At 35.3% G+C, this 26,318-nt stretch overlaps 3 protein-coding genes across 7 annotated transcripts in view; 1 reads left to right on the forward strand and 2 right to left on the reverse strand.

The window, feature by feature from the left end:
• Positions 1-1,702: 1,702 nt before the first annotated feature.
• Fsn (F-box synaptic protein) lies at positions 1,703-5,384 on the reverse strand. Of its 3 annotated transcripts, none has more exons than XM_072015346.1 (4): positions 4,982-5,377; positions 4,395-4,674; positions 4,223-4,313; positions 1,703-4,137 (listed from the first exon to the last, which is right to left on the reverse strand). In XM_072015346.1, exons 1-4 carry the CDS (start codon positions 5,284-5,286, stop codon positions 4,043-4,045), a joined length of 771 nt encoding a protein of 256 aa, XP_071871447.1. In that variant the 5' UTR covers positions 5,287-5,377; the 3' UTR covers positions 1,703-4,042. The 3 variants fall into 3 exon arrangements, with proteins under 3 accessions (XP_071871447.1, XP_071871448.1, XP_071871449.1); XM_072015347.1 differs by having other exon boundaries at positions 4,395-4,668; positions 4,982-5,375; XM_072015348.2 differs by lacking the exon at positions 4,223-4,313 and having other exon boundaries at positions 4,982-5,384.
• A 90-nt stretch (positions 5,385-5,474) lies between these two features.
• Positions 5,475-6,525, forward strand: Rpi12 (RNA polymerase I subunit RpI12). The gene is made up of 3 exons (XM_072015353.1): positions 5,475-5,702; positions 5,872-6,088; positions 6,167-6,525. Exons 1-3 carry the CDS (start codon positions 5,573-5,575, stop codon positions 6,189-6,191), a joined length of 372 nt encoding a protein of 123 aa, XP_071871454.1. The 5' UTR covers positions 5,475-5,572; the 3' UTR covers positions 6,192-6,525.
• The window catches only part of LOC139993526 (venom dipeptidyl peptidase 4), a 317,337-nt gene continuing 297,302 nt past the window's right edge, over positions 6,284-26,318 (reverse strand). For all 3 annotated transcript variants that reach the window (XM_072015337.1, XM_072015338.1, XM_072015335.1), the window contains 3 exons: positions 13,507-13,667; positions 9,311-9,516; positions 6,284-8,029 (listed from right to left, as the gene is read on the reverse strand). In XM_072015337.1, the coding sequence (XP_071871438.1) occupies positions 7,934-8,029; positions 9,311-9,516; positions 13,507-13,667 (463 nt within the window). In that variant the 3' untranslated portion in view covers positions 6,284-7,933. The remainder of the gene's footprint in view (positions 8,030-9,310; positions 9,517-13,506; positions 13,668-26,318) is intronic.

Below are 26,318 nucleotides of genomic sequence, written 5' to 3' on the forward strand. Positions count from 1 at the left end.
ACATGTGATAAATTGTGTTAATAGAGTGCATGTAATAAAATATTTAGGTTAGTTACCCAATTCATTCCATATTATCAATCCATAAAAATAATGTTGCAATGATTTTATATATACCAACTGCCAAAAGTTTTATTTATTACAATACATTTTCTCATGCAACAATTCATTCAAAAGTTTTAAAACATATAGCAAATATCTGTATAAAAATTTGTATGGAACAATATAAAATTCAAATAAGCATCAATAAATTGTTGTTTTATAATTCCTGTATGTACATATATAAGTAGCAATTTTATTATTATAATATTCGCTATTTAAATAACATTATTATATTTTTGTCGAATTATCAAATCTTCAACTATTAGGTATAAAACAAACATTTGCTCATAATAATGAAATAATTAATTCATAGAATAAATTTTAGAAAGTATTTATAACTCTTACGGCCTAATAATGAAGAACACTTCTTTCCGGTCCCAAATTTGGTTTGTTAAAATTTTTACATTAAAAAATATATCCATTTCGAATTTTGTGAGTGTGTTGCTATATTACTATTTTAAAGTGAAAGAAAATGTTATTGTAAAAATGAGATATTTTGACATTTTCGATTACAATTTTTAATCATGCGCACTTTCTATCAACTAATTCTTTTGTGTGGAAACGTAATCACGGAAAAACATCGTATATAAGCGGAAAATTACAAATAAAGATTCCAATTTATTCTTAATATCATTGCTAGAGTTCCACACGAAAGGATATACACGAAATCTTAATATTATTTACATTTTATTCAAAACCGAATATTTGTATGTAATTTGCAATTACAAAGGCCTGTGAAAATTTTAATTTTGAATTTGGATAGACTATCACAACAACAACAACAAAAAAAAAGAATTTTTATAACAATGATTGTTTCGTAATACGAATTAAAATTTCGTAATATTAATGGTCATTGGAATGATGCTGTGCAACAAGAAATATTTAACTTGTATTTACTCTACAAGTCCAATGACGAATCACAAATGTGCTATGAATGTATATCAGTTAAGATAAATGCTTTGGGTCACAGTGTTTCCTAATAGGTTTAACAAAAAGAAATTACTATATGTATTATGTACAGAAGGAATTATGTATGTACATCTATATCTCTTCAAATTTACACCTCTGTCATTTCTCTTACATTCAAATAAGCACTCGTGATGAGAATCGCATATATGTAAGATTCAATGTCTTAATACACCAAAGAAAGTTGAATTCAATTAAATATTTTCTTTCAATTATGATTCAATCCATGGTAACATTGAATCTTTAATATATGTATAACTAAGTTAATACTTATTCATAAGTTGCACAGCAGTAGAAATTAAATGTACAACAAATTGGCGTTATATTTTTGTAAACTATGGAAAGCGTCATTTTCATAACAGTAGTAAACTTGTTGCAAAGGTACTAAACCTGGAGGTTCCCCAGAGAACAAGGGATGAAAGAAATATTACATTTGATCCTGAATTATAATATTAAAATCGTGTTAAATTGTACGGGATATGAAGTGAAAGAGGTTTATACGAAGTATCTATTGTATAAATGGTTCAAATAAAAGAGAAATCATGACATGAAACACCCCTTGTTCTATCTCTCTTTTAGAAGAGAAGCGTTAAGATTTCTCAGTCATTATGATTCGTGGTATGCAACAATACAAACATTAAAGCATTAAAATAAAATAATTTATTTACAGAGCGATGTACATTCTTTTTTTTCTTTTTGCTTAAAACTCTCATACTTCTGATATACGTGCAAGTATACCGGTGTTCCAAGCTTAATCGTATCACGACTAATTCACACTTCCTCTAAACGTTTGTACAGAATGGTTTCGCGAATATGGTTACATGATGCGCGTGTAACACGTGTATTTACAAAACGATGCATTTCGTTCTTTTTTACCGATGATCCGAATTGTTTCAACGGGTTGATGTCGATTAAAATTGAAATACTTAACACTATCATTGTATTATCGTTAGCCACATCGAGATTACATCGAAAGAATTGTAATAAGGCACCACTATACTCCACGTGTAATATTGGTAGTTCGTATTCTAAGTAACTTATATTACTTTTCGCATTTTCTAAACGAGAATATGCTTCTTTCCATGGAGACCTGACTGGATCGATTATCGATCGAGAGAGGTATTAGTTCTAAATCAGTCCGTGACCCGCAATGTCTGTTATTTATGCGAATGAAACCATTGGGCATATACGAAACAAGGTTTATTTTTCCCTCATACATCCATGATCGCTATTATATGTACACAATTCTGTACAAAAGTTTAGAAAAACCTAATTTTACCGAAGCTACACGTAACAAATGTAATGGCAATAATAAATATGTACATTAAAAAATCATCCTTACTCGCCATCATATTTATGAAATATTTTTTGAAGTTCTAGCGTTGATCGTCGGCGTCGATGATTAATTACTATTTATAAATACATTTCAAAGAGCACGATGTACAACTTTCATCCATAGTCGATACATGATTTTCTTACACTAAATGCATAAGCGAATTGAAATGTCAATTACATTAATTAAGTAAGATCTGTTGTGCATCAATCAAAATAGTGATCGTTGAAGTATATATAACATATACATCCATAATGATTTCGCAAATGAATAAAACTGTATACACAAATCTACATTGTACACAGTATACCATAATGCAAGAACGAAATTCTCGTAGAGAATAAAAAAATCAGTTCGACTATGATATTGCATAGATGAATTCGACAGGTACTAGTTTTGTTTTCTAGCGTTGCCCTACTTAAAAAAGAAAATGACTAATTATCATACAAATCGATCGGAATTTTACTACCGTGATATATTTTACAATTTACGACATTGCTTTATACATTGACAAATAAAGCAGCTATGAACACTTCAACTGGAACACCCTGTATACTGTAATTTCGAAATTATCTTCGATTTGTTTGACAATTTCGCTGTTCGAGTTCTATCGGTATTTTAAAAAAGTCGTTTCTTACCATTAGGAAATAAATATTAATTTAAATTACATATAAATATCTACATATATATAATAAAAAAAGACTAAAAAAAAAAATGTTTCATAAGAAAGAACCTTAATATTTAGTCTTCTAAACATGAAATATTTTAACAGCCATAAATAAATAAATAAAACACTTATGCAAATATCTTTGAAAAAAACGAATACACTAATAAAATGCAGACGAATCACAGTTGTTTCTCTCACAGTCCTCGCAAAATTATACTGTTAGTGGTAGACTCTTTAATAGTGATAGAAATAAGCTAATTATCGCAATATGTGACTATTTGATAAACAAGTAAGATTTTGCCATTCCTTTAGCAGATGAGTGAATTTTATAAGGTTCATATAAAGCATATATTTATACAAGGACTCGAATATTAATATTGCATGCAAGAGTAAAGAATAATACTTATTTTTCTATACAGAAATATCAACTAAAAAGTTGCAATCTACATGATATGAAAAGAATAAAATAAAAAATAATTCCGATTCATATCCGCTGGAAGAATATTCGTATTTTCTTCACGGAGGAACTTCTTTCTCACAAATTGCCTAATTTAAGAATATCTTTACATGATCATTTCGAAATCCGTAATACATCACAACATTCTTGTATAAAGATACTTTCAATCGTGAAATCTAGATGAGAAATTTCATTATCAAACGCACAGACCGCTGACTATTAGCAAATGTATGATTTCAAGTGAAACTTATGGATGTTTCTTATCAAGTAACTTATAACTGTTAGCATTGTATAAAGCACTATCATGAATTTATCGATTGAAATGGAATGCTAATACTATTTACAATGGTATTGACTGAATGAACAGGCACACATCTCTCTTAAAAGATATCATACACTTCATTTGTGTGCTTGTTCTACTTCATAGTAGACATTTTGGTATGATGCAAACAATGTTGCATTCAGACTTCATACAGCCTTATTAAGCCTCTGGGGATATGTCTCTACTAGAAGTAAAGTGTTAGCCATCTAAAGGTGGTCCTAAGTACACCATAGATACCTCTGTATTTCCATACACAGCAGATACAGATGGGTATAATCTTTTGTCTGGCAACCCTATGTATTTAATTTGTTATTAATATAAAACAAATTTTTCCTATTAAACATCTATTGTTAGTTGAAAAGCAACAGTATATAGTACCTCTAAATGCCACTCCCAAAAATTCATAATTTCTTTCAAAAGATAATGTGTTATCATCACAATCTAATATTACTCTAATTCTTTCCCCAACCTGTTAATTATAAAGTTTAATACTTTAGACGATGTTCTTTCTTAGCTAAATAAAAGTTACGATAAACAAAATTCTACATACCTGGTATTTTGGAGCATTGTTAAGCAAAGGATAATTTCCTTGCACATTCCCATTATGTAACAGATGGTTATCCACTAGATTCCATCCCCATGAGTGCTCGTCAGATCCAACTAATGCTACATATCCGTGACACAACAAAGGTGCTTCTCTCGTAGCTATACCTATTACTGCTACCGTTCCCAGAGGACCTTCCCAAATAACTTCCCAGGCATGACGTCCATGCCGGAAGCCAATTTTACCTCTACAGGCATCTGTGCTCTGAGCAACTGGATTCCTATAACTCAAGTAGTAAAGATTCAAGCACTCACTTATCGCTTATATATATATATATATAAGAACACACTTAACATCAGAAGTTTACATTTTATGACCGCATTTTTAAAAAACTCATTTTTATTAGAAAAACCTGTTGCAGATTTTCATGTTTTTCGTTAATCTTCCTTGTTAAAATATATAAATGTAAATTTAATATGACGATTAACGAAATAACAGGATTTAACGTTGTGTGTGGAAACTTGAGATCGAGATCGAGATCGGAACATAAATCACGAATTAACACGCGGTGATGACAGAATCCAAGGTTCTACCTGTGCATTGTAAATCCATTCGGTCTAATATAAATATTACGGGAGCAGTCATTGGGGTTCCACGCGTGATAAAATGCACGGAGCTTCGATTTATAGGTAGGTACCGATGACAATAAATCGGAACTGAGCGCCTCTTGGGCCAGTTTTCTGATGCAGTGCATTCTCCACGCGTCATTGTTCTCATCGTTTAGGAAACGGTTCCATCGTTTGCACACCAACGAACAGTTTCTCAACGTGTGCAGATCTAAATAGGAAAATATCACTTCTAAAACATGATCAGATACTCGGAGTACTATATCGTCCATTTTGCCGGTTCTGATCGAGTAAACGAGCAAAACATACACGCGCAGGAACGCCGCGCGGCGTTTATCTATCTATCAAACGTTGGAGTAATTTCTATGTTATAACAAGCATAGAAAATATACATACTAGAAAGGCATGCGTGATAACTATTTTAATTTAGGTTATGAGTTTCCATTCTTATATCTCGTAGTCCATGGTTGTAGCAGAAAGTTTTTCTCAGCTCACGTGTATGTTAATTTAGTGTTGTGTTGTCTCTTTATTACGATCCCTGTATTTATTTAATTTCAAATGGCGCATAGTACTGCTTCTTTTATAAGCACTCCTGGGTTTTGTTCTGATTGTGGATCCATTCTACCATTGTTAGGTGATAAAGGAAATGTAAAATGTTATGCTTGTAAAAGGTCTTGGGGTCCCGAAGGTATCTATTATTTTTTGTGTATTTTTATATTTGTTTGTATTTTTGTATTTTTTATATTCCCAAATTTGTCTTATTTTATTGTGTGAGAATTTGAATTATTTGTTGTTTATTTACTTAAAGAGTAGTTGTAAAAAATTGTTGTTAAATGATAAATGATTTTCGAGGTTAGCTTTTGGAGATATGGCGATGTCGTACACCATTGAGTTTAATAAAAAGAATGTTTATGATTCATCAAAAGAAAAGAATGATGTAGTGGAAGAAGCAGAAGGTCCAATTGTTGAAAGAAAATGTCCTCAATGTCAGAATGATAAAATGTCGTATGCTACATTGCAATTGAGATCAGCGGATGAAGGACAGACAGTATTTTACACATGCACCAAGTGCAAGTATGTCTTTTTAAGTATTATTAACGCTTTTTTCTTCTAGGAAAAAAAGGAACTGTTTTAAGAAGACTTTATTTTCAGATTCAAAGAGACAGAGAATTCATAACAGAAAATTTTATTATACATTTCAATTTTTACATTCAACACCATTTAATTAGTTGATTGGTAAATGATTATCAAAACATAAAACAATCTGTGTTAATAAAACATAGAGCTTTATTTATGATGCACTCAACAAATATCAATAAATCGAGTTCATAATAATAGTAAGGAGAGAAATCACATAATAATTTTCGTAATAACGCTGAATTATCATTATATTTTTCCCCTAATTACGCATGGTTGGAAATTTCGTAATAATGTACCTTTTATATTGTATATATTTGATTAAATATTTTGTACAATACATTGGAATAAAAGTTAACAATTAGTTTTAAGAAGTTCCTATTAATCTGTCTTTGAAACCATTACAGTGGTCCTTTTCATTATAAAATCTTGGTATTTTTTTTAAAGTCTGTTAGTACGTCGCTTACACTACGGGATAGATTTAAGTATTAACTATTAGTCACAATAATGTTTTATATTTTCTTTAATAGTAAAGAGAAATAGATGCGCGCTATCGTATATCGAGGAAATTTTAACAACCAATCCAGCAACTTAATTATATACACAATTGAAGTCTTACACTATGAATAGTGTCGGAAAGGCTTCTTTATCCTAACATTGATAAAATCAACAGGAAAGAATTTATCTTTACGTTTAAATAATCTTGTTCAATTACGTTTAGTTACGCATTCTTATCGTTATAAAGCTATATGTTAAATATAAAACAATATAATTATGATCGAACATAAAACATATATAATATTAGCAACTTGAAATTGTTAATAGATACGTAAAAAGCAAAATATAAAAACGAATACGAAACAAATCATGTACCATCACCAATAGTTTCTAAGCTACAAAAAAGAAAAGAAATAAAAAGGATTAAACATCGTCAAAGGTATATCATGGAATACATATCTTCTTTTTAACATTCTTCCTTTCAGAAAGAAACATATCCATATCGGATATTCATTCTTCTCTTCCATTAATACCCCTCAGAGAGTACGATTATACTTCTTTTCACATACGACTCTCACTTGCCTCGTATATAATGCTCGAAACGAAACAGGAACATGTTTTAGAAATTCGTAATTAAACATACGAATTCTCGTTTCGCTATATAATATTTAATAACATCTGTTCGTTAACAATATAATATATCTCACAGAAAAACACTCGTTTTACTCTCGAAATTCCCGAGTGATCGGCGATTATGCGACGGGTTGCATCCGGTTCGTTCCACGAAACTTACTTCCACAAGGATGTTTCACAAGATGCAGCGTTGTTTAGTTCATACGTTAGTTTATTTATCCGTAAGGGGCTATAAATTTATTCTCGAGTCCATTAGGCCTTCGACGATCGAAATAGTCTCTCCAAAAAAATAGATTAAAAAAATTCTTCGGGTCGATTGTAAATTTCTCAACAATCAATGGTCACACTCGATTCAAACAATTTGCAAATATACTAATTAATGTCTATGTTCGCGACTATGTTTGATTTCGAATACGTGGCAAAATTCCTTCGTTATTAGCCACGAAATGGAAGTTGTATAGAACCGTCCTTCAGGCTGCAATTTCGTTTGAATCGAATGTATTTCATGATTTTTCATTTTCAATTATTTACACTAACGCTTCATATTACATATTGTACATCGAGTATGTACAAGTGGCAAGGTATTTACAAGTGGAATGTGAGGCAGGTGACGCAAAGGATCTAGATTGTCGTTTCTTCTCGACGCTGCAATCATGAGGCTTCGTAACATTCGTCCAAGAAGTTTTCCAATGAATGATAAAGATGAGCTCGTGACAGAGCGATCCCGTGGTCTTCGTCCGTGTAAGTCTGTAAAAAATATAATTTCTTTTATAAATATATCATGTGTGTTTTACGAAATATTTTTTATACCAATTTTTTTTCTTTTTTTACTAGATATATATTTGTAATAAATATCTTGCAACTTTTAGACAAATTCCCAGATTGGCTTCAAATTTCACTTATTACAGCGTTTATGACTATTTACAAAATTTACATTCGTTACAGGGCCAATGAAATCTCAAAATGTTTTATATAACGCACATAATATGGACATAAAAGTTTTCGATGGTAAATGTTCAAATATTTTCGTAGGTCAGTCTACCTATTTTCACACGATCCTTTTTTTTAAATAATTTGTAAAGCTTACGCGTACGACGAAATAACGTGGCAAGTCTATTTTTTTTAGAAAGAACAAATAGCGGCGATTGCGCTGGAAACGGCACGAATCCATGCGTGGCGTAATACTCATTTTAACAAAAGTGTATCACACGAAACTTAAACTTTAAACGAAACAGTGGGAATTTATTCACGCGGAATAAACTGCACTTCGCGCGCGCTTTGTAGATTTTAATCGCGAACGTTAAACATCATGGGTCGGCCACGGAGCACGTAGGCGAATACCAAGCATAATAATTCTGTAAACTGTTTGAAATAACGCGGTGCGTGCCGAGCGTTTTCGACTCGGTCCCTTTCTTTTTATATACCTCTTATCCACCGCGTGGATAATATTCTGAAAAAAATTATTAGACTACTATGAGACTGCTATTAAACGATAAATAGAAAACATTTTTATACCGAATTTAACTTGATTCAATTTCTAGTTATTTACCAATTTTTACAAATACAATTTTCAAATGCTATATAGAAACAAACCTTCCTATAATGTAATTAGTTCAACTTTTCATTTATTACACTCACCACTGTATATATTTATGGAAAACCTAAAGCTTTAGGTTTTAGCCTCAGATGTACGGTACGCGGTCAGATCACGTCAAGTCAGCCACCAATCAAGAGATTTTCCTTTGACTTGACCGAACCGCTTACTATGAATGCTCTCGTTGGATTACGCGTAAGCGATTTTGACTTATGCCTGACTTGACGTGATTTAACCCTAACGTGATCGCTAATGCGAATAATCCTAAAATGTATAAAGATGCGAAGGATGTATATGATACAGATAACTAAAATAGAAAAGAAATGTCTATTTCTTTAGTTTACAAAAATGGTTTATAATACGTCTAGAAATTATGCGCGATCCGAAGATAACAATTCAATTACTCGAACGTACATCTTTTTCGAATACCATACCTGTTGCCTGAATAGGATATCCTTCTGCTCGAGAACCTTGGCGAGTAAGAGCGACTGCTGGTAGTGCACGTTATCGTCCAAAGTCCCATGGATCAAGTAATACATCTTCGTTTTAATATTATCCACTTTGTTCAGCAGTTGACCTTGCTCGTAGCCGTGCAGATTGTCCGAGGGTAAGCCCATGAACCGTTCCGTGTATATCGAATCTGTACAATGTGCATCGATTATCCAATATCAATGTATGACTCATCGTTATCTGATAACCTTCTTTAGCTTCAATATCGAACGAATGTTCATTTCGATGTAGCACGATAGGTATCGAATAGAATTTAGAAAATAATTTCGAGCGAATACTTGGATCAGGTGAATCGACGATACTTGTTAATTAAATTTAAAGCGGCGTTTCGCAGTCGCTTTTGAGTCGTAAATTTCTGTTACAATAGCGAGAAACCTTTTGCTCTGTTTTACATTTCAATTATTATGTTTGCAAAAAAATTACGCGTTTAATATTTTGCTTCTTCTTATATCCGAGTTTTCGCATGCGTTTCACTTGCAGTGAAATATTGCATTATCGATATTATTGTAATTATAATATATCGTTACCCCGTGTATCGTCTCGTCAATTTATTTATTCTCGAGCTGGAACTTCATTATTATTTTACTAAAATAACGAAATATACGGTAAACTATATTTGCGATTCGCGGCGAAGGTAAGGAAGCGAATATTCTCAAAATAAGCTTTTGAAACTCGTTTTCCATCGATCGAGCCAGAAATGAAGAAAAATTCTCGGACTGCATCACATTTTGAGCTATGGGAACAGGAGGTTTAAAGAAGCTTTGGAACATAATCGTTTGAAAGGTAATCGAATAGGTGTACTTCGAACGCTCTTCTTTTAATAAAACCTTTGCGCCCGATGATTTATGGCGAGGAGAGGCTGCGGCGGTATTTTCTTCCGCGGAAACTGTTGCGGAGGAGCCGTTCCCTTCCGGTTTAACGATCATTCGACGAACGTTTTCGATTCGATCTCGCACGGAATTCAATTTCATTCAGCATTCACTTTCTTTTTTCTACCCTTCGTTTCTTTCGTTTTTGGCTTTTATTTTGATTGGTTAAGTAGGTCGAGCGAAATGAACCGGCGATATAACTTGAAATTCTTTCCGCGGAAATGTTTACGACAGGGAGAGAGAGAGAGAGAGTTGCTCCCGGTATCGATTAAATTTTGAACGAGTTACGAGAATTCATTAATTTTTTTTTTAGTCGTACATACGCCAGGCGTAAAGATTATCGAGTTAATGATCTTTAATTAACCCGCAACTGCTAATTACCGTGTTTCCAGCAATTATATTATTATACTCGCGTCAATATTTGATATAACCATGTACCGCTTGATCATCTCAAACAATTCATTTAATATCTACCCGAATATAATGTTTATCTTCGTCGTGCCATTATTTTTCCATCTGTTTCGATTATCATCGAAGCGTTTATTTTCATTTCAAAAAGAATCGCAAATATGATCATAAATAAGCAGAGAAAGAAACAGATCATAATAATAGTAATAATAAAAAGAAGATAATAAAGAAGATAGGGAGGAGGAACAAGAAGAATAATTGCTATTTGCAAAAGGGACGTTATTACTTTTCTATCTAATATTTATCTTTGATGATTCCATAATTATCCAAGCAGAATTGTGTGCCAATCTTTATTCCAATCTAAAAAGAAAGGCCGATAATAATAGTGATGGTAGTTAGAATAAAAAGGAAACTTTCAGGAATAAGGACATAATCGATATCTGTAAGAGGAAGTTTAATAAATCACCGACTGGGAAAACGTTCCGGACATTTTAAAAGAAGTAAAGATATCTTTATGGACAGTGCGAAAAGAAATCAAGTAAGAAACATTTTTAAAACAATTCTATACAATTCTATAATTATCCAAGCAAGACAATCTACCAATTTTTATTCCAATATAAAGAGAATCATAGAAATTCTAAAACAAACAGCAATGATTAGACTATGAACTTTTATGCATTGATAGGCAATTTTAAGATGCAAACATCGCACAGAAAAGACATATGAAATATCCCAAGTGCACAGTATTTGCGATATCATCTTTAATAGGCAAAAGGAACTATTGTCCAGGTTCCATTTCGCAAATAAAGATACATGAAAATAAGAATTTGCATAAATATCCACAATCTGTAGTAGTGGTAATGGCGAAGAGGAAACTCGAGAGAGGAGAGAAGAAGGACGTAATCAATAATCGATATCTATAAAGGTGACGTCGTTGACGGAAGAAAGAGTGAAAGAAACGAAATGGTCGCGTTAAAAATGTGCATCGACGAGGAAGATCGAGCATTACGAATGCTCGTCCCGGTAGGGACGACTCCAAACGATGACTCCTCGTCGAAGAAATAAATCTGATATCTGGAAACGCGAGCGTAGTCTGGCTGCGACAAGACCCTGACAATAATTGAATCGATCGAGGCTGAAACGAACCGTCGACGAGTCCAACTTCTCGTCTTTCCCTTCTGCTCCGTTACCTCGCCCTGGTACTTACATTTCTACCGTGCAAATCATCCTGAACTTGGTGTATCGCGTTCAGTTCGTTCTGCTGTTTCGTCAAAAGATATTTTACCGGTTCTCTGCACCGTCTATCAATATTTGTTCGTTTCACAACGCTTTAGCAATCTTGATCGTTTCGACAACGAGCCGTTTCTGGAAGTGGGCTATGATCGATATTTCGTCGGTTCTTCGCGTTGTTTTCCTTGTTTCGCGATGCTTTTCTTTTTTACCGTTCAGTTTTGAGAACACTGGTAGTCTATCTTAAATAATATTTTACTCGTAGTTTCGTAGTTTTTGAAAATTTTAATCATTTGATAAGTTAAATAATTTATCTCAATAATTTATTTCGTCTATTATTTTTGAAATCGTATTTCAACATTTTCTCGTTCCACGGTGTTTTCATCGAACCTGATTATTTTTTAAACTTTGGTTATATTTTCTTAATTAATGTTTTACCTATTCTTTCAGTTCCGTTCAACAAATGTTTCGCTTCCTAGTGTTCTTAACAGTGTAACTTATTTGAAAATTATTTCAGAAATTTTACAAATTTATTTCAGCTAATATTTCACCGATACTTTGCGTCACGTTATTGTACCTTTCCGTTTTACAACGATCATGTTGATAGCAGCGATGGATTTATCTCAACACGGTTTAATTGTTCAAGTATTTCGATGATTGTCGGGATTAAGCACACTTGGAGATTAGATTTACGCAGGTTTAAAGACACTCACATTCGCTCCTCGAATATGAACACTAGGCAAGCAAAGGAAATTTCGCAGGGTCGAACAGAAGGTTTAACTGGTTTGCAGTTCAAATAAGGACAGATTTGGGCTGGATACTCGCTTACCATCCCATGGCAAATATATTGGCCAAGTGCCGCTAATGAAAGATAATATTCAACACAACGTTGGCAAAATGAAAGTCAAATATCAAAGGCAAAACATATTAAAATCTGTCAAATTATACGGCAAGCTTCCAATCTAACTGATCCTGATTATCATATTATCATTATATTTCAAACAAGAATGTTTTAACTGTACAGGGTGTTCCATTTTCTTTTCCAGCCAAATTTGCCAATACGTTCTATGATATTATATTATAATAAATGTAAAACGTATTATATTAATTATTAATTATCAAAAATATACGATAAAAATATCAAGTATGAAGAGAGCGGTGTTTAACAATACTCGGAATAAGTATTGATTTTGTATTGGTAGAATGTTACGCGGGGGTAATTGAAAAACGATGAGATATATTAAATTAAAAATTGCATTAACATATGTTGCAAATTGTCACGAAGCGTCGATTTATCGATCGAGACGAATTCAATTTTTTATCATTGTTGTACGATGATCGTTTTTTAAATTGATTATTAACGTGTAACGCATTGAATTTTGTAGAATTACGATATCTTTGTATATTTCTTGTTTTATAAACTTCCTTCCGCCACCATAATATATATGTCCATAATATACTGTCAAATTGTATATTTAAAATAACGAAGAATTTAGTCGATGAAGTATCATGGTGAAGTGAATATCCAATATTTCAAGAACAAAAAGACTGTAAAATAAGGATGAAGCACTCGACGTTCAAGCGGATGAAAATATTATCTCTGTTGGACGTACCGTAAAGAGCCCAATCTGTTACAGGTGCCACGGACATGCCGCACTTGAAGACACCATGATAATCCATGGCGAGCGTCATGCCCGTCGCGTATCCACCATAACTCCAGCCCCATATCGCTGTCCTGGTATGGTCGATGAACGGTAACGTGTCTTGCAAGTACCTGCAATCGACGGGAAAATCGTCTACGTGTTAGATCGCTCGTTAATGAAACCGGCCAATTCGAAACGTCAGAGATTGTTCCTTTATTAAATCGTAAATTTATCAAGCTTGCTTTAATAACGAAAGACTATTTCGCTTATAGAGCTTAGAGATTTGTTTTTATCGTCAGATTTATCTCACCTTCATTAAAACTACGATTGCAATAAAAAGATGGAGTGCAAACACGGAGGTGAAAAATGGAAAAATACGTTTCATCAAATGTAAGGGGTTGGAGGTATCTATTAATCCTTGTGTGTCTATCATTCTTTCGTGCGGATAATTGAGAAAGTTGTTTTATTGTATTGTGATTTTATGATTTTTCCTTCCATCGTATCGTTCAATATTGTTTTAAGTGGATGCAATTTTTCTATCGTTTTTTAATCTTTTTTATATTATTCTCAGAATTTCATTCGCGGTCTATTAAAAGAGTAACATGAATTCGGCGGGGACTGGAAGCGAAAGACAAATAACAATATTTTGAAAAGAATCCTCCAAAAATCCGAGTATATTGTTTAATGTTACGAGCGATAGTAGTACAAGCCACGCGCGGTGCACACATAGACATATTTTGGCGCCTACAGTGAGTTTGGTAAAAGTATTCGTACAGTTAGAAGGTAGAAATAAAAAGAATACTATATTAAATTTTGTATCATTTAATAGTACTCTTACATTACCGCGAAAATTTGAAACATAAAAGCTGACAAAAATTCATTTTTCCTCGCAAAATAAGAATATGTATGCGCGCAAATACTTTGATAGCCACTGTACATACGCATATTGGAATATATTAATAATTATATTCGATAATACAACAAACATCTTTGTTTTCGCGATAAGCTAATCTGAAATATAGGAAAATGCTTTTGTCTCTCGCTGTACATCAGCCGTCACGCGTGACGCCGTCGATCCTTGCCGCTTCCGTTTTCGTTTCCCAACCAATCTCCAATCTCGCGCACCTTTAGAATATTCTTCCCTCGCTATTCTCTAGCTCCTTTAATCCATTTATCCACATCCATCCAGCAATTTTTATCAAATTCCTGCTGATAAAAGTAGCGGCAGGCGCCTGCGATAGTCGATCAGATCGTATTGCCAGATCGTAGTCCTAGATCCATCTTCTTTATCGTTCGAACGTTCGTGGGGAATTTTCAGCTAGATTCATCGGCCATGCGGTTACAAAAATTGGATACGTGTTTTACAAGCTGTCGGAGAAGGGGACAGGTACTCGATCCGTTGTATCTATTTTTCACCGGATGCCAGACACACAGGATCCCCTTTCACTTCCGCGAAATCCATCTTCCTCGAGGCTCGAAGGACACTCGGACTCGGATGCATAATGCATGTGCCTGGTGGAGCACTTAGGACGGCGGACGACATTTATTTTACCACGACTATCCTTTAAAAACGATTTTTACGAGCGAGTCGAGGTAACTAAGAGGATCGCGACGCGCTTTCAAATTTTAACATCGTCCTATTCCTTTTTCCCCTTTATCTCCCTTACTTTCTGTTAGATAGTGGTAAGCCGAACTCCGTGTTTACGGCTGGTGGTAGCTTAATGGCCATTTAGACGTTTTCCCCGTGTATTACCTTCTTCTCGATACGCTCTCTCTTTCTTTCGTTGTTCTCTTTGCGCAACCTTGTGAACATGGAAACGCGGTTGTTGATGGGAAAGAAGTTTATAAAGAGAGGATCGGAAAGTGGAACGCGAGATTCTTTGTGAGCCTTTTAGACGGTGTAACCGTCATCTTCCCTTGGATGATGTGAGAAATATACGATTCTGTGGAATCTTTGTGATGGGAAGTGGAGCTGCAGAAATTAATCTGAAACGTTGCGTTGTTTTATACGCTTCTGGGGTAATGTAGTTTCCTGTGAGTTTGTGTTTTTCGTCGTCGCAGTAGGTAATTATTATTCTTGCTAATTAACCTGATGGATATGGACTATGTGAAAATATAGCTTCGCTTTTGATGTTTTGTTTACACGTAGATAATCGTGGACAATGTAAGATTAAGTTTTATTTAAATGTTCATTTAACGAAATATGTTCAACGTGGATGGTGGATAACACAGCGCCCATTATTCTATTCGTAAATTCGTTCGTTTAATAGGGATAATTTACTGTGAATTAGGGACGAATCCCCTAGGGATGAATAGAAGGACGAATTCCCTAATTTGTACTAAACTACCCCTAGTTTTCTATTTAATACGCTTTGTATCGAAACTGCTGCTCTTTCTAACAAATTTAATATCAATGTAATACACCTTTTTACCAAGGAAAGTTTATCCATACCAATATTTTTATTCCTACTGTTTCTCAAAGTATCCAATGTTTATAGTATCGTGTCATTTTTTCATCACTCTGTACATAGCAGAAATATACTGTTTGGACAACTGCATGACAAATTAGATGAAGTAAAAAGTGACACTCTTTATAAATAAAATCATATAAGAAATATTGATCCGTACTGGAATTTTTAACCAAGCTGTTTCCAAAAATTGCTTTCCAAACATCGAATGCTACTATCGCGTCACTTTTGTATCGCTCTGTATATAGCAGAAATATACGTTCGGACAGTTACATTAAAAAAGAAAATAAAGCAAAAAGCGACGCTCTCTATAAATGAAATCTTATAAAAAATATCGATCTAACGTTTCTATTTGTACTACACCGAAAAATTGTTTCCCAAACAATGCCAGTATCGGAATCACTTTTGCATCATTTTATAGAAAGCAGAAAAGTATACGTTTGGACAGTTTCCAAAGAAAGATCTGGGATACAGAGATCCGTCTCGGGAAACTTCTATTTTGGGAATATAGAAATCGCATACAGTGGACTTTGATTTTACCAGCTAACCCAGATCCAGTTGTAGTCAGAGTGACGCAGTGCGGAGGGAGAAAAGGTCTAGGGTGCGGTAGGAGTTTAAGGTCCTGCACGCTCGGGTCATAGTCCTTTGGGAACCGGACCGAGACATCCTGTCCACGTGTATCTCTGTGATTTCTGCACGACATTGTACCCTGGGGCCATGCGATGGTGTCAAGGCTACTTTAAACGCGAGACCCGCATCTGATTGGCGACAGGACATTCTACTTGCCAACTAGCAGAGTTTGGATGTCCTGTCTGCTTTGTTACATGTCCAAGAAAAGCTTCCGTTCCCTCCTTTGTACCGTCTTAGCGTTTTGTATTGTGACACGGAATATGAGAATGGGTTTGATTTAACCTTTTCGCGGATATGGTCGAAACGAGGGATTTGAATTTATTTGTCGTTTTTTCTTTTTCTAATTATTTAGAACGAAAGCGTTACTGATTATAAATATTAGGATATACATGGAAAAACATCATTGTTAAAAACATTTTTATATTTATTTTGTGTTGTGTTTTCATATTGTGTTGGTTACGTTTATTGGAATATAATGCGCGTAAAATAACAGATTTAGAATAAAATAAAATAATAAAATAACTAGAAAATAGAAACAACGAAAAGCGTTCAATTTATGCCAACTGTAAATGATATCACGAGACGCCCTAATATTTATAGCCTAGCACTGTAAATACCTTTTGACGAAATTAATGTTGATTTTCACCGAGACTGAAATATGATTATACCGCTTGTAAAACACAGAGAATTACGAACCTTGAAGAATTTATATCGTTACTCGATATTTATTATACGATGCCCATAATTTTCCCACGTATTTTCCCCTTCTCGATAAAACCGAAATATATCGAAAATTTCCTTCCTTTTATATATAACAACGTATTTAAAATTTCATTAAAAAAGTATTAGGCGTTTCGTAACGAAATTTCATCGAAATGATTGGCTGAATTATAGCTTTTAAAATGATACGTAACATTTGTTATACGTGGAATTGATAAAGCGCCGGAGAAATGACGTTACGTCACGGAACGGAGAAAATGGACGAATATTATGTTACAACTCCGTAATAAAACAAGGAAATACATATAACAACAAGAGTGGAGCGAAGATCGCGACAAAAATATAAAAGTGACGTAACGGTATGATTCTCGTATCATCTTCAACTTTTCCTCGCAATTGACAATGACAAGAAAAATGATGGAAATATGACAAAAGGAGTTGCGCGCCGTATCGAACTTTGAACGAAACCAAAGGATGGTTAGTATTGCTGTAAATTTCCGCTTGGTCAACTGGAAGACGCATTCGACATTCTCACTGCCAGAGAAAATACGCGATTTCCGGTCGGAAGGGGTAAAAGGGAGCCGGTTTCTTCGAATCTCCACCACGACCATTGTCTCGTGGCGTTTCGCGTGTTCGATAATAATAATGGTTCCATAGGGAACTGTGGACACACACGGATACCCATAGAAATAGCAGAGACTCTTGCTTGGATGGATTTCTTTTTTCGTGAAATTTATTTACCTCGTAAATCGACCAGTCAACCTCCGTTAAACTTTATTTCTACAGTTACCAATGTTTTTTCCTCTCGTGTTTCGTTTTCCTCTCAGCATCTAAGCTTTCAGCATCGACCATGGATTTTCTCACCTATAGAATTTCACTTTTTTTCCGACGATGCGCGTTGTCTTCGATCTTTAACGAGTCACTCGCGAATAAGGCCACGCTCCACTTTGCCTTGCCACTCTCGATCGATCTTATTCGCTTCTGTGTCGTGCTAAGAGTCAAATGGACCCGTAGTTGTTTGAGCGCGTTTAATATTGGACGACTAAAACGTAAAATTTCCAACAAAAAATTCGAATAAGATGTTCCCATTCTTTCCTGTGCTTTCGTTTTAATGGACAGAGGGATGTAGTATCGTAGCAAAATTTCTACCAAAAGATTGTCGTGTAGAGAAAAAATTATAAAAATTATTGAATATATTTATTATAGATAATAGAATATATTTTACAAAATATTTTGCGATAAATATTTTTACAAAAAATCATTCAGATCCTCCAAAACGCATCCTTGCAAATGCATAAAGCTTTCATGAAAAATTACGAATTGGTCATTTTGATTACTTCAAGAATTCTAATCTCGAAGAAAAATGAACGAGGAAACGAGGAAAGAAAGAACCATAGGCGAATAATCTCGTTTTTAAAAATTAATCAGATCACATGGACCAATTTCCCTTATTGTTTCGGTGTCATATCTAAAAATAATCTTCACGTAGGATAAAATTGCGGAAAGATCGTGAATTACTATTTCTCGTCACTTAGCAGACATGATGGAAGAGAATCGTTAGTTTAAAGTGCCTAGCGTGGTCTGGAGTTTAATCAAAGTTTCGAAAGCTCGGTTGCTTTCGTGCCTGAGGCCGATTGACGTATCGGAACCCCTATTCCAACCCTGACGAATGAATCGAGAAGGTTTGGTTTCTTCGATTCGCGGAATGGTTTTTCCTTAATTAGGATCTACGAGATTCAACCTTTGAATACCTGATTTAACTCATAGGGGAATTAGGTTCGCGTACGAATCTGGCACGATCACCCTCGACTAACACGAAAATCTCTGCCACCGTAATTTCAGGAAATCAACGAAGTTTCCAAACTTTCGAGCACTTTCAACCCCTTCTCTAACCTTGCGACGATGAACAGTTCGCTACTCAATAGACAAAATTCTACGATGATTTTTGGACGATTATTCGATGATATAACCTGCAAGTAACCTGTCTGTAAGTAAGTAATATAAATGTAAAAAATAATTGCTCGAAAAGTCGATAAAGCATTGGTAAGAATCGTACGTGAAAATTTATTCACTTGAAAATTAATTGGCTCATTCGCTGTATATCTTTGTTTGTCTATTCTTGTCAAATAGTGTTTGTTACACCTTAATACGTAGTTCTGTTAATTTTTAGTATTTTCTTACCGTACTACACTTTTTATTTCGGATTTGTATTTCTATCGCGCTGTTTATACGTGGAAAGAAACCTATGTTGGATTTCAATTCTGGAATGAAACGTGGCTGTAAATTACATGTAAATAGGAGAAAACAGATTTCATATTATATTCCAAATACGTTACACATGCAGAATGTTTCGGAAAGTTGATCATAGTACGTAATATCTCATAAAGTGTATCATATTATATTTTCTCATTACATAATTTCCGGGTCAACGACTTCTTAAAATCACGAAGTATGTATAATGTATAACTAAGTTTTCACATTTGAAAATCTTCATCTGTTAATAACATTTTTCGAATCTGTTATCTTTATCTTTATCTTCCTCCAAAAAAAAAAAAAAAAGAAAAAAGAAAGAAAGGGAAGGTTCTCGCGTTAAATACTGATCAAGATCAGGACAGCAATCGCGGTGGATGGCAGAGTCGATCGCAAACATCGGGCGACAAGGGTTAAGTTTGTTCTCGCGCCCCCTATTTTTTCACGCCGCCACTCTTTTTTCGGTTTTTTCCCTCCACTCTCCTCTGCCGGCTTGTTTTTCCACTCGTTCCTGTATTTTATTTCCTTCCCTTCCTCTTTCCTTTTTCAATTAAGAGCTACTTCGACATACGCAAATTGACACACATCGGATCGAATAAAAGCGAAAATACACGAGAAAGAGAGAGAGCAGAGGGTGAACATGGTAAATTGAAATCCGAGGCTCTCGAAAATAATCGAGCCGTCGTTTTTTCCGACGAACGCGTCCTCTCCATCTCCTCGAGCATCGCGCTGAAATATTTCACCCCTATCCGCCGCTGGCATTGTGATCCCGCATTTTAACGGAACAACCAACCAAAGGCGGGTGCCTCGGCTGAATTGATCCGCCGCAAAAATATTCTTTTTTCCAACTAGCGGCAATCTTTTCTTTCTTTCGTATTCACCGTCCATTCCTCTTTTCCTCCTAGTCGCTTACGATGTCGCCGATTTTCGTTCCATCCTTATTCAGCGATCAGTCATCTCGTTTGCTGTCGAGAAACATATCCGAGCTAATGAAACATCGTGGAATAAGAAATTTGGAAGATCACTTGTCGCAATGTGGTCGTCGAAAAGGGAAGCAGGACGGCTGATCTCTTTTAAACACTTTTGTCCTGTTTTGTACGCTGTTCTCAAATTTTGTCCATTTCTGGAAATCGCGGCGATCTTTGCCTTTGTCGAGGTAGACATTAGTCACGGTGGATAGTCTTTGATCTTCTTGTCCTGTTAGAAAATACGTTTCGTGGCTGCTAAAAGTTTCCAATTAAAGAGTAGCTGTGAGACAAAAAGTTTCTGAAAATAAGAATTCACTGCACAAGTATACACTGCTAATATGCACCGTATTTTTGCTTAGAAATCTTATATAAAAGCTGCGCAAGAAAAATTCTATTAAAAATAAAATTAATTTAGAAATTAATCAAATTAAAAATTGATTTAAAATAAAAAAATAAAATTAATCAAAAACAAGTCGAATAACTCGATAATTTATATCGAGATAGAGCTATAACCTACGCTGAAAACTTTCGACAGCCAGTGTAATCAAAGCGAAAAGGACACGAGCGAAATTCTCACTACCCTTTGTTTATTCTTCTGCTGATTATTCAAACATCATATTTGTCATTATGAAGTGAAACGGAACAATCAAGGGACTATCTTTTATCGTCGCGAATAATCGTATTCGACGTAGCTTGTGTACTCAACTGTTTCCGACACCGGTTCGTGCCACTTTGTGGCACTGTATGTAATTAACTTCGACGCCGGTCTGGTAGATGTTGAAGACGCACAGAGATCAAAGGGAGGGAAGACAGGCGAGAGAGATAATACATCCGCGCCAGAAAATCCTTGCAGCTGATACTGTATTTAAATGTAACAATAATACATTTCAATTTGTTCTCGTTATTAACTTGTCACTCTCAGTTAATTGTCTCGCTCATTTTCTTCCTCTCCATTCTTATGTTGTAGCTTTCTCTCTCTCTCTACCTGTGTTTCACACTTTGTATTCCTTTTCCCGCGCTTTTTTCCCGTGCAGTTTTTCACTCGCTCTTTATGTTATTTAGTTCTCTGTACCTCGATCTCGTTTCGCTTTCTGTTCTTCGTCTCTCCTCGCAGTTCTCGTTAAACATTCCGACTTCGCAAGATATCTACGCCTGCGACTTTTCGCGGCGTTATTGTTTTATGCATCTAACTGGAGATGCTACAGCCGAAGATAATCAGAGTTGACAAGCTCGTGCAAACGATCGTCGTTCGTTTCTCATTTACGTAATAATATTAGGCTGTCTGAAAAGTGTCTTTCTTTCGCAAACGTATTTGACAAAATAATATAAAACAAAAAATGTTATACGACTATTATTTCCTCATAAAACGAAAGAAACTTTTCGGACAATCTAATATTTCTAACGAGCCACGATCCATTTTCAACCGATTCGTAATTAAGGGTGGATAGATTTTTTCGTTGCCCTGTCCCTCGATTGTTTGCTAGAACTTTGGCAATAATTATTCGTCGTAACGAGTTTTTCATCGAAAATCAATTCTACAATCTTCCAATTTTCTACAATTACCTTCAGTGAATCAGTTTCGATCGATAGACATTAGCAACTAAAAAAAAAAAAAAAAAAAAAAAATGGAAAATTAAACCCCGTCGTACGCGCTTGGAATACTAGTTTCTGTATTGCCAGATATTTTTTAACAACTTCATTATCTTCTAACGTAAGTATGAAAAAGTTGCTGCGAGGAATGGCGCTCGTTCTTGGGATATTTTCGCGTGCAAGCTCGCGCGAAGTTTCAAGCATTAAACATTGTTAGATAAGCGCAACAGTTTAGTTATATAAAATGCCTATTCGAGTTCATCGCGAAAAGCAGATAACAAGCTCCATTTCTAAAACGAAAGCTGGAACGAAACCCCGCTGCTATTCATGTAGAGACATCGCGTCGAATTCATCGTTCCCCGATGTAAACGTAATATTCATCCCCTTCGATCCGTACCTAAATGGATCTCGAAGCCCCGATGGAAAAAAGAATTTATCTCTCGATCACAGGGTCGGTTATTCACCGATCAAGCGTACCAGGAACAGCAACATCGTTGGTTCGATGACGGAACAAAGGCTGGGAAAAAACCACTGGGAAAACGAGTTCCAGAGTAGCTGACAAGGGTGGAAGAATAGAGGCGCGTGAAACCACGACACAGGCTAGATACTGATGAAACTAATTTGGTGGTTCTTCTGGAAATTCTATTCGACCCATTTCTTCGTGGATAAACGTGCAACATTTTTAGGAATTATTTAATTGTACCTTTTCAGGGATTAGCTAGAATTTTTCCGTAATTACGAGAATGTAACGAAAACAAGAGACGACATAGTTGGTGGTATACTGGGTATTTTATAATGAACGTGATAATTAGACCGTGAATGTTTGTGGAAATTCCTATTTTTATGAAGCCACGTAATTCGGGAAATAGAAGAAATTTGGTTCATTCAAAAAAAAAAAAAAAAAAAAAAATATTATACGGAATACTATGGTGCAAAATATTTTGTGATGAATAGAGTATATATATATATGAAATAAAATATAATGAAAACAGGAGACGTAGCTAGAGAAATATTTGATATTCTACAGAAAACGTAATAATCAGACTAGAGATGTTCATGCGAATTCCTATTTTCACGAAGACAGAATTAGAATTTTCAAGCAGAGATTTGTTTCGTCGATAAAAATATTACAGCGGTGAAAAGAAAATTTCAAATTGGTTGTACGTATATAAGTACTGGTGATCTTTGTATTAGACTTTTGCTGCTACGTTGATAATAATCTAGAATATATTCTGGAATATACACGACGTTTCAGTAACTGAATCAAGCTACGGTTCTCAAAGCCAATCCAGTACTCTTCTTTTTCGTACGATAAATTCTACAAAATTAGAGTTTTTCGAATTTTCTAAGCTAGTTAATTTTCAACCTATGCAAGTGCCTTAATCAATTATCCCTCTCCACACTATAACACCTGATTTAATACTGAATACGTTAAACAACTCTCTACCAACGTTCCATTATATAAATAATGCCTCTAAAAATACGAATCCCCATAAATATCCGCCATCTAGTAACAACAAATCTCCCTACTTTCTCGTCTCATCGAAGATAACCCCTCCGAAGAAGCTCTTTTATTTATCGATTCTATCAACCTTTTCCTGTCGGAATCCATCGCGAGGATGTCATTCCCATCGCTAGAACAAACGACAGACAGAGAGAGATTGATAGGGATCGCAAATCGGCCGAAGGAGCAGAAAAGAAAAAAGGGAAGAAAAAAAAGAAAAAGGGACGGAAGAAGCAAAACTGAAAGAGGGGCGACACTGGGGGATGAGAAACGTCGATAAAAAAGTGAACGATGTGGGTGTGGAGTTATGCTTGGAAAAAAAAAGACAGTGAGCAAGGGGAATAGAAAATAACGAGTGAAAAATGAAAGAAAATAAAAAGGGTAAAAAAGAAGGACAAGAAGAAAGAGGGGTAAAAAATTAGGCGCGAAAGAAGGAAGAATCGAGGAACGGGAGGGGCAAAGAATGAAATAAAGAGGGTTGGAGGATGGTGACAGGGACGCAGGCTCGACAACACCCCGTGCAATAGGCCAAAGGTTAAAGAGAGCTAGCCGATTCCGCAATCGCTTGGCTGGCTTCCAATTTCACGACTCGCTTTTTACTGGCTGAACGCGCTGCGACGCGCCAGCAAAACATTGCAACGTGGATACCAGCTTCTAAGTTGGCCAACAGAAGCGCTGCTCGACCATAGAACGCTGAATACCATCCCACGAAATATACCTCACGGTTCTCCGCGTGCATCCGTCCGCCGTTTCGACGGCGATCCTTCCTCAAGATAACCGAACCGGAATCAATAACTGCCGGAAGATAAGCGCCTCCTCGTGCAACTGACCGATAAACTGTCGCTTCTATCGATTTTACTACCCCTGATCGATTTCTTGGTTTCTTCTGCTCGAATTTTAGAGGAAGCTCCCTTTGGGGGTATACATTTGGTGATTAATGGGATCGAGAAAACGAAGATCGTTTACGGTACATGATTTAATTTTAGAGATATCAGGGAGAAGAGAACATTGGCTGGCTGTTGAAAGATGTATTCTTCGAAGTTTAGACAACCTCTTCAACTCTATCGCGTTTCTTGCGACAGTTTTCCATCGGATTGTATCTTTCGATCCGTAGAAAATCTCTCAGGTGTGAGGAAAATACGAGAATTGTTGAATTCTCGTTCCAATCGTACAAGGTTTCCTCTTGTTTGAAATGAAAGTGATGTCCAGAAATAAAAGACTCATTTTATTCACAATAAAATATAAATTTTCCCAAACATTCTAGCAATAATGCACGGACTCCCAAACTAATTCCAAATTGATCTCGAAAGAAAGGAGACTCATCGCGGCGACTCGAATTCGTTGGTGTAGTAAGGTTTCGTCGTGGCGCTAGTTTGTTAGGTGGATTAGCGGATTACCGCGTCGGCTGGCGATAAGTCAGCGTCTAGCACGACGACGGAACGGTTCCCTTATAATTAGATTCGCTAGCTAGCTGCACTGGGAATTCTAAGAAACCCACAACCATTTACTCTGTTGTCCGCGCTGTTCGAAAAATCGCGTCTTTTTCGCGTTTCTTCGTTCTGTGGTAGCCAGCAGCTCGTGGATGTGTTGCGCGGCGCAAAAGAAAAATAGGAGTATTTGAATTTCGAGGTTGGAGAATGTGGGGAACGGGGGCGAGACGAAAAACGAGGCTGTCGTTTCTGCGTCGTTAATTTTGCACGCGTCGCGGTTTCAGTTCCGCGCCGCGACGATGCTTGGCAACTTTTTCGCCCCATTCTAACCCTTTCTGTTGGCTGGTGATCACTGTCCCACGAATTCATGTGTAATTTTGTCCATCTCGCTCGTTTTTATTGTAGTTCCGAGCGACCAATGTTGGTACAGTTCGACTCGAAATTAATTCATTCTGAATTTCGAGTTTGAAGAACTTTGGAGATAAATATACAGTACCGTGCAAATAGAACTTCTAGCTTTATTTATGATGGTTATCTTGAAATTGCGAGTCGTTGCGCGTTTATAGGAAATTTAATGAAATAACAGGAGACTCAGATAATGAACTTACGGTAAATATTCATTTTATACTAACCGAGGATAATATAATGGATTCTCCGTTCGTTTTCGCTTTAATTATTTCTAAAAGATGACTAGGTTACAGATATTTATGAATTTAGAAGAACTTCAGAGATATAAAAATACTCAAAATGCACGTAAAATGCAAAAATATATGAAATATATAATAATGTACAATATTTAATAGATAGAGTAACTTTCTACCTAAGTTTCATCTTTTTGATTATATTAACTTATCGCTTAATTTGCGTCTCTTATGAGATACATCTATTTATTAATTAGACCAAGAATTTTACACAACGTTGCACAACTTATATGAAATGGCAAAAATGGTAAAAATGGCAACTGACAAAGTTTTCTTTCGACCTATTTTCAAAATCCTGGCTCTTTAGAACGTTAAAAAGTAGAGTAACTTGGATCATTTTTTAAATAGGATAATTCATGCTGCGACGCTGACGATACTTTCGAGGACTTCGATTTATAGACCTGACTGCAGTGTAACGTTCGCGTTTGGCTGGTTTGATAAAACGGTGTTAAATTTGTACAGCACCTGTTAAATTCGCATTCTATCAATCGAATAAATCAACCGATCGACAGAGAGAGAAA

Source organism: Bombus fervidus, chromosome 13, assembly GCF_041682495.2.
Source record: "Bombus fervidus isolate BK054 chromosome 13, iyBomFerv1, whole genome shotgun sequence".
Classification (NCBI taxonomy): Eukaryota; Metazoa; Arthropoda; class Insecta; order Hymenoptera; family Apidae; genus Bombus; species Bombus fervidus.

What these genes read in the sequence shown, in the direction of transcription:
- Fsn (XM_072015346.1), bottom strand. Translation starts at nt 5,286, where the DNA reads ATGGACGATATAGTACTCCGAGTATCTGATCATGTTTTAGAAGTGATA. An exon ending in ACAATGCTCCAAAATACCAG is followed by an intron (nt 4,314 to 4,394) that starts GTATGTAGAATT and finishes TATAATTAACAG; the next exon opens with GTTGGGGAAAGAATTAGAGT. An exon ending in TTTGGGAGTGGCATTTAGAG is followed by an intron (nt 4,138 to 4,222) that starts GTACTATATACT and finishes TTAAATACATAG; the next exon opens with GGTTGCCAGACAAAAGATTA.
- Rpi12 (XM_072015353.1), top strand. Translation starts at nt 5,573, where the DNA reads ATGGCGCATAGTACTGCTTCTTTTATAAGCACTCCTGGGTTTTGTTCT. An exon ending in AAGGTCTTGGGGTCCCGAAG is followed by an intron (nt 5,703 to 5,871) that starts GTATCTATTATT and finishes TTTCGAGGTTAG; the next exon opens with CTTTTGGAGATATGGCGATG. An exon ending in TACACATGCACCAAGTGCAA is followed by an intron (nt 6,089 to 6,166) that starts GTATGTCTTTTT and finishes CTTTATTTTCAG; the next exon opens with ATTCAAAGAGACAGAGAATT.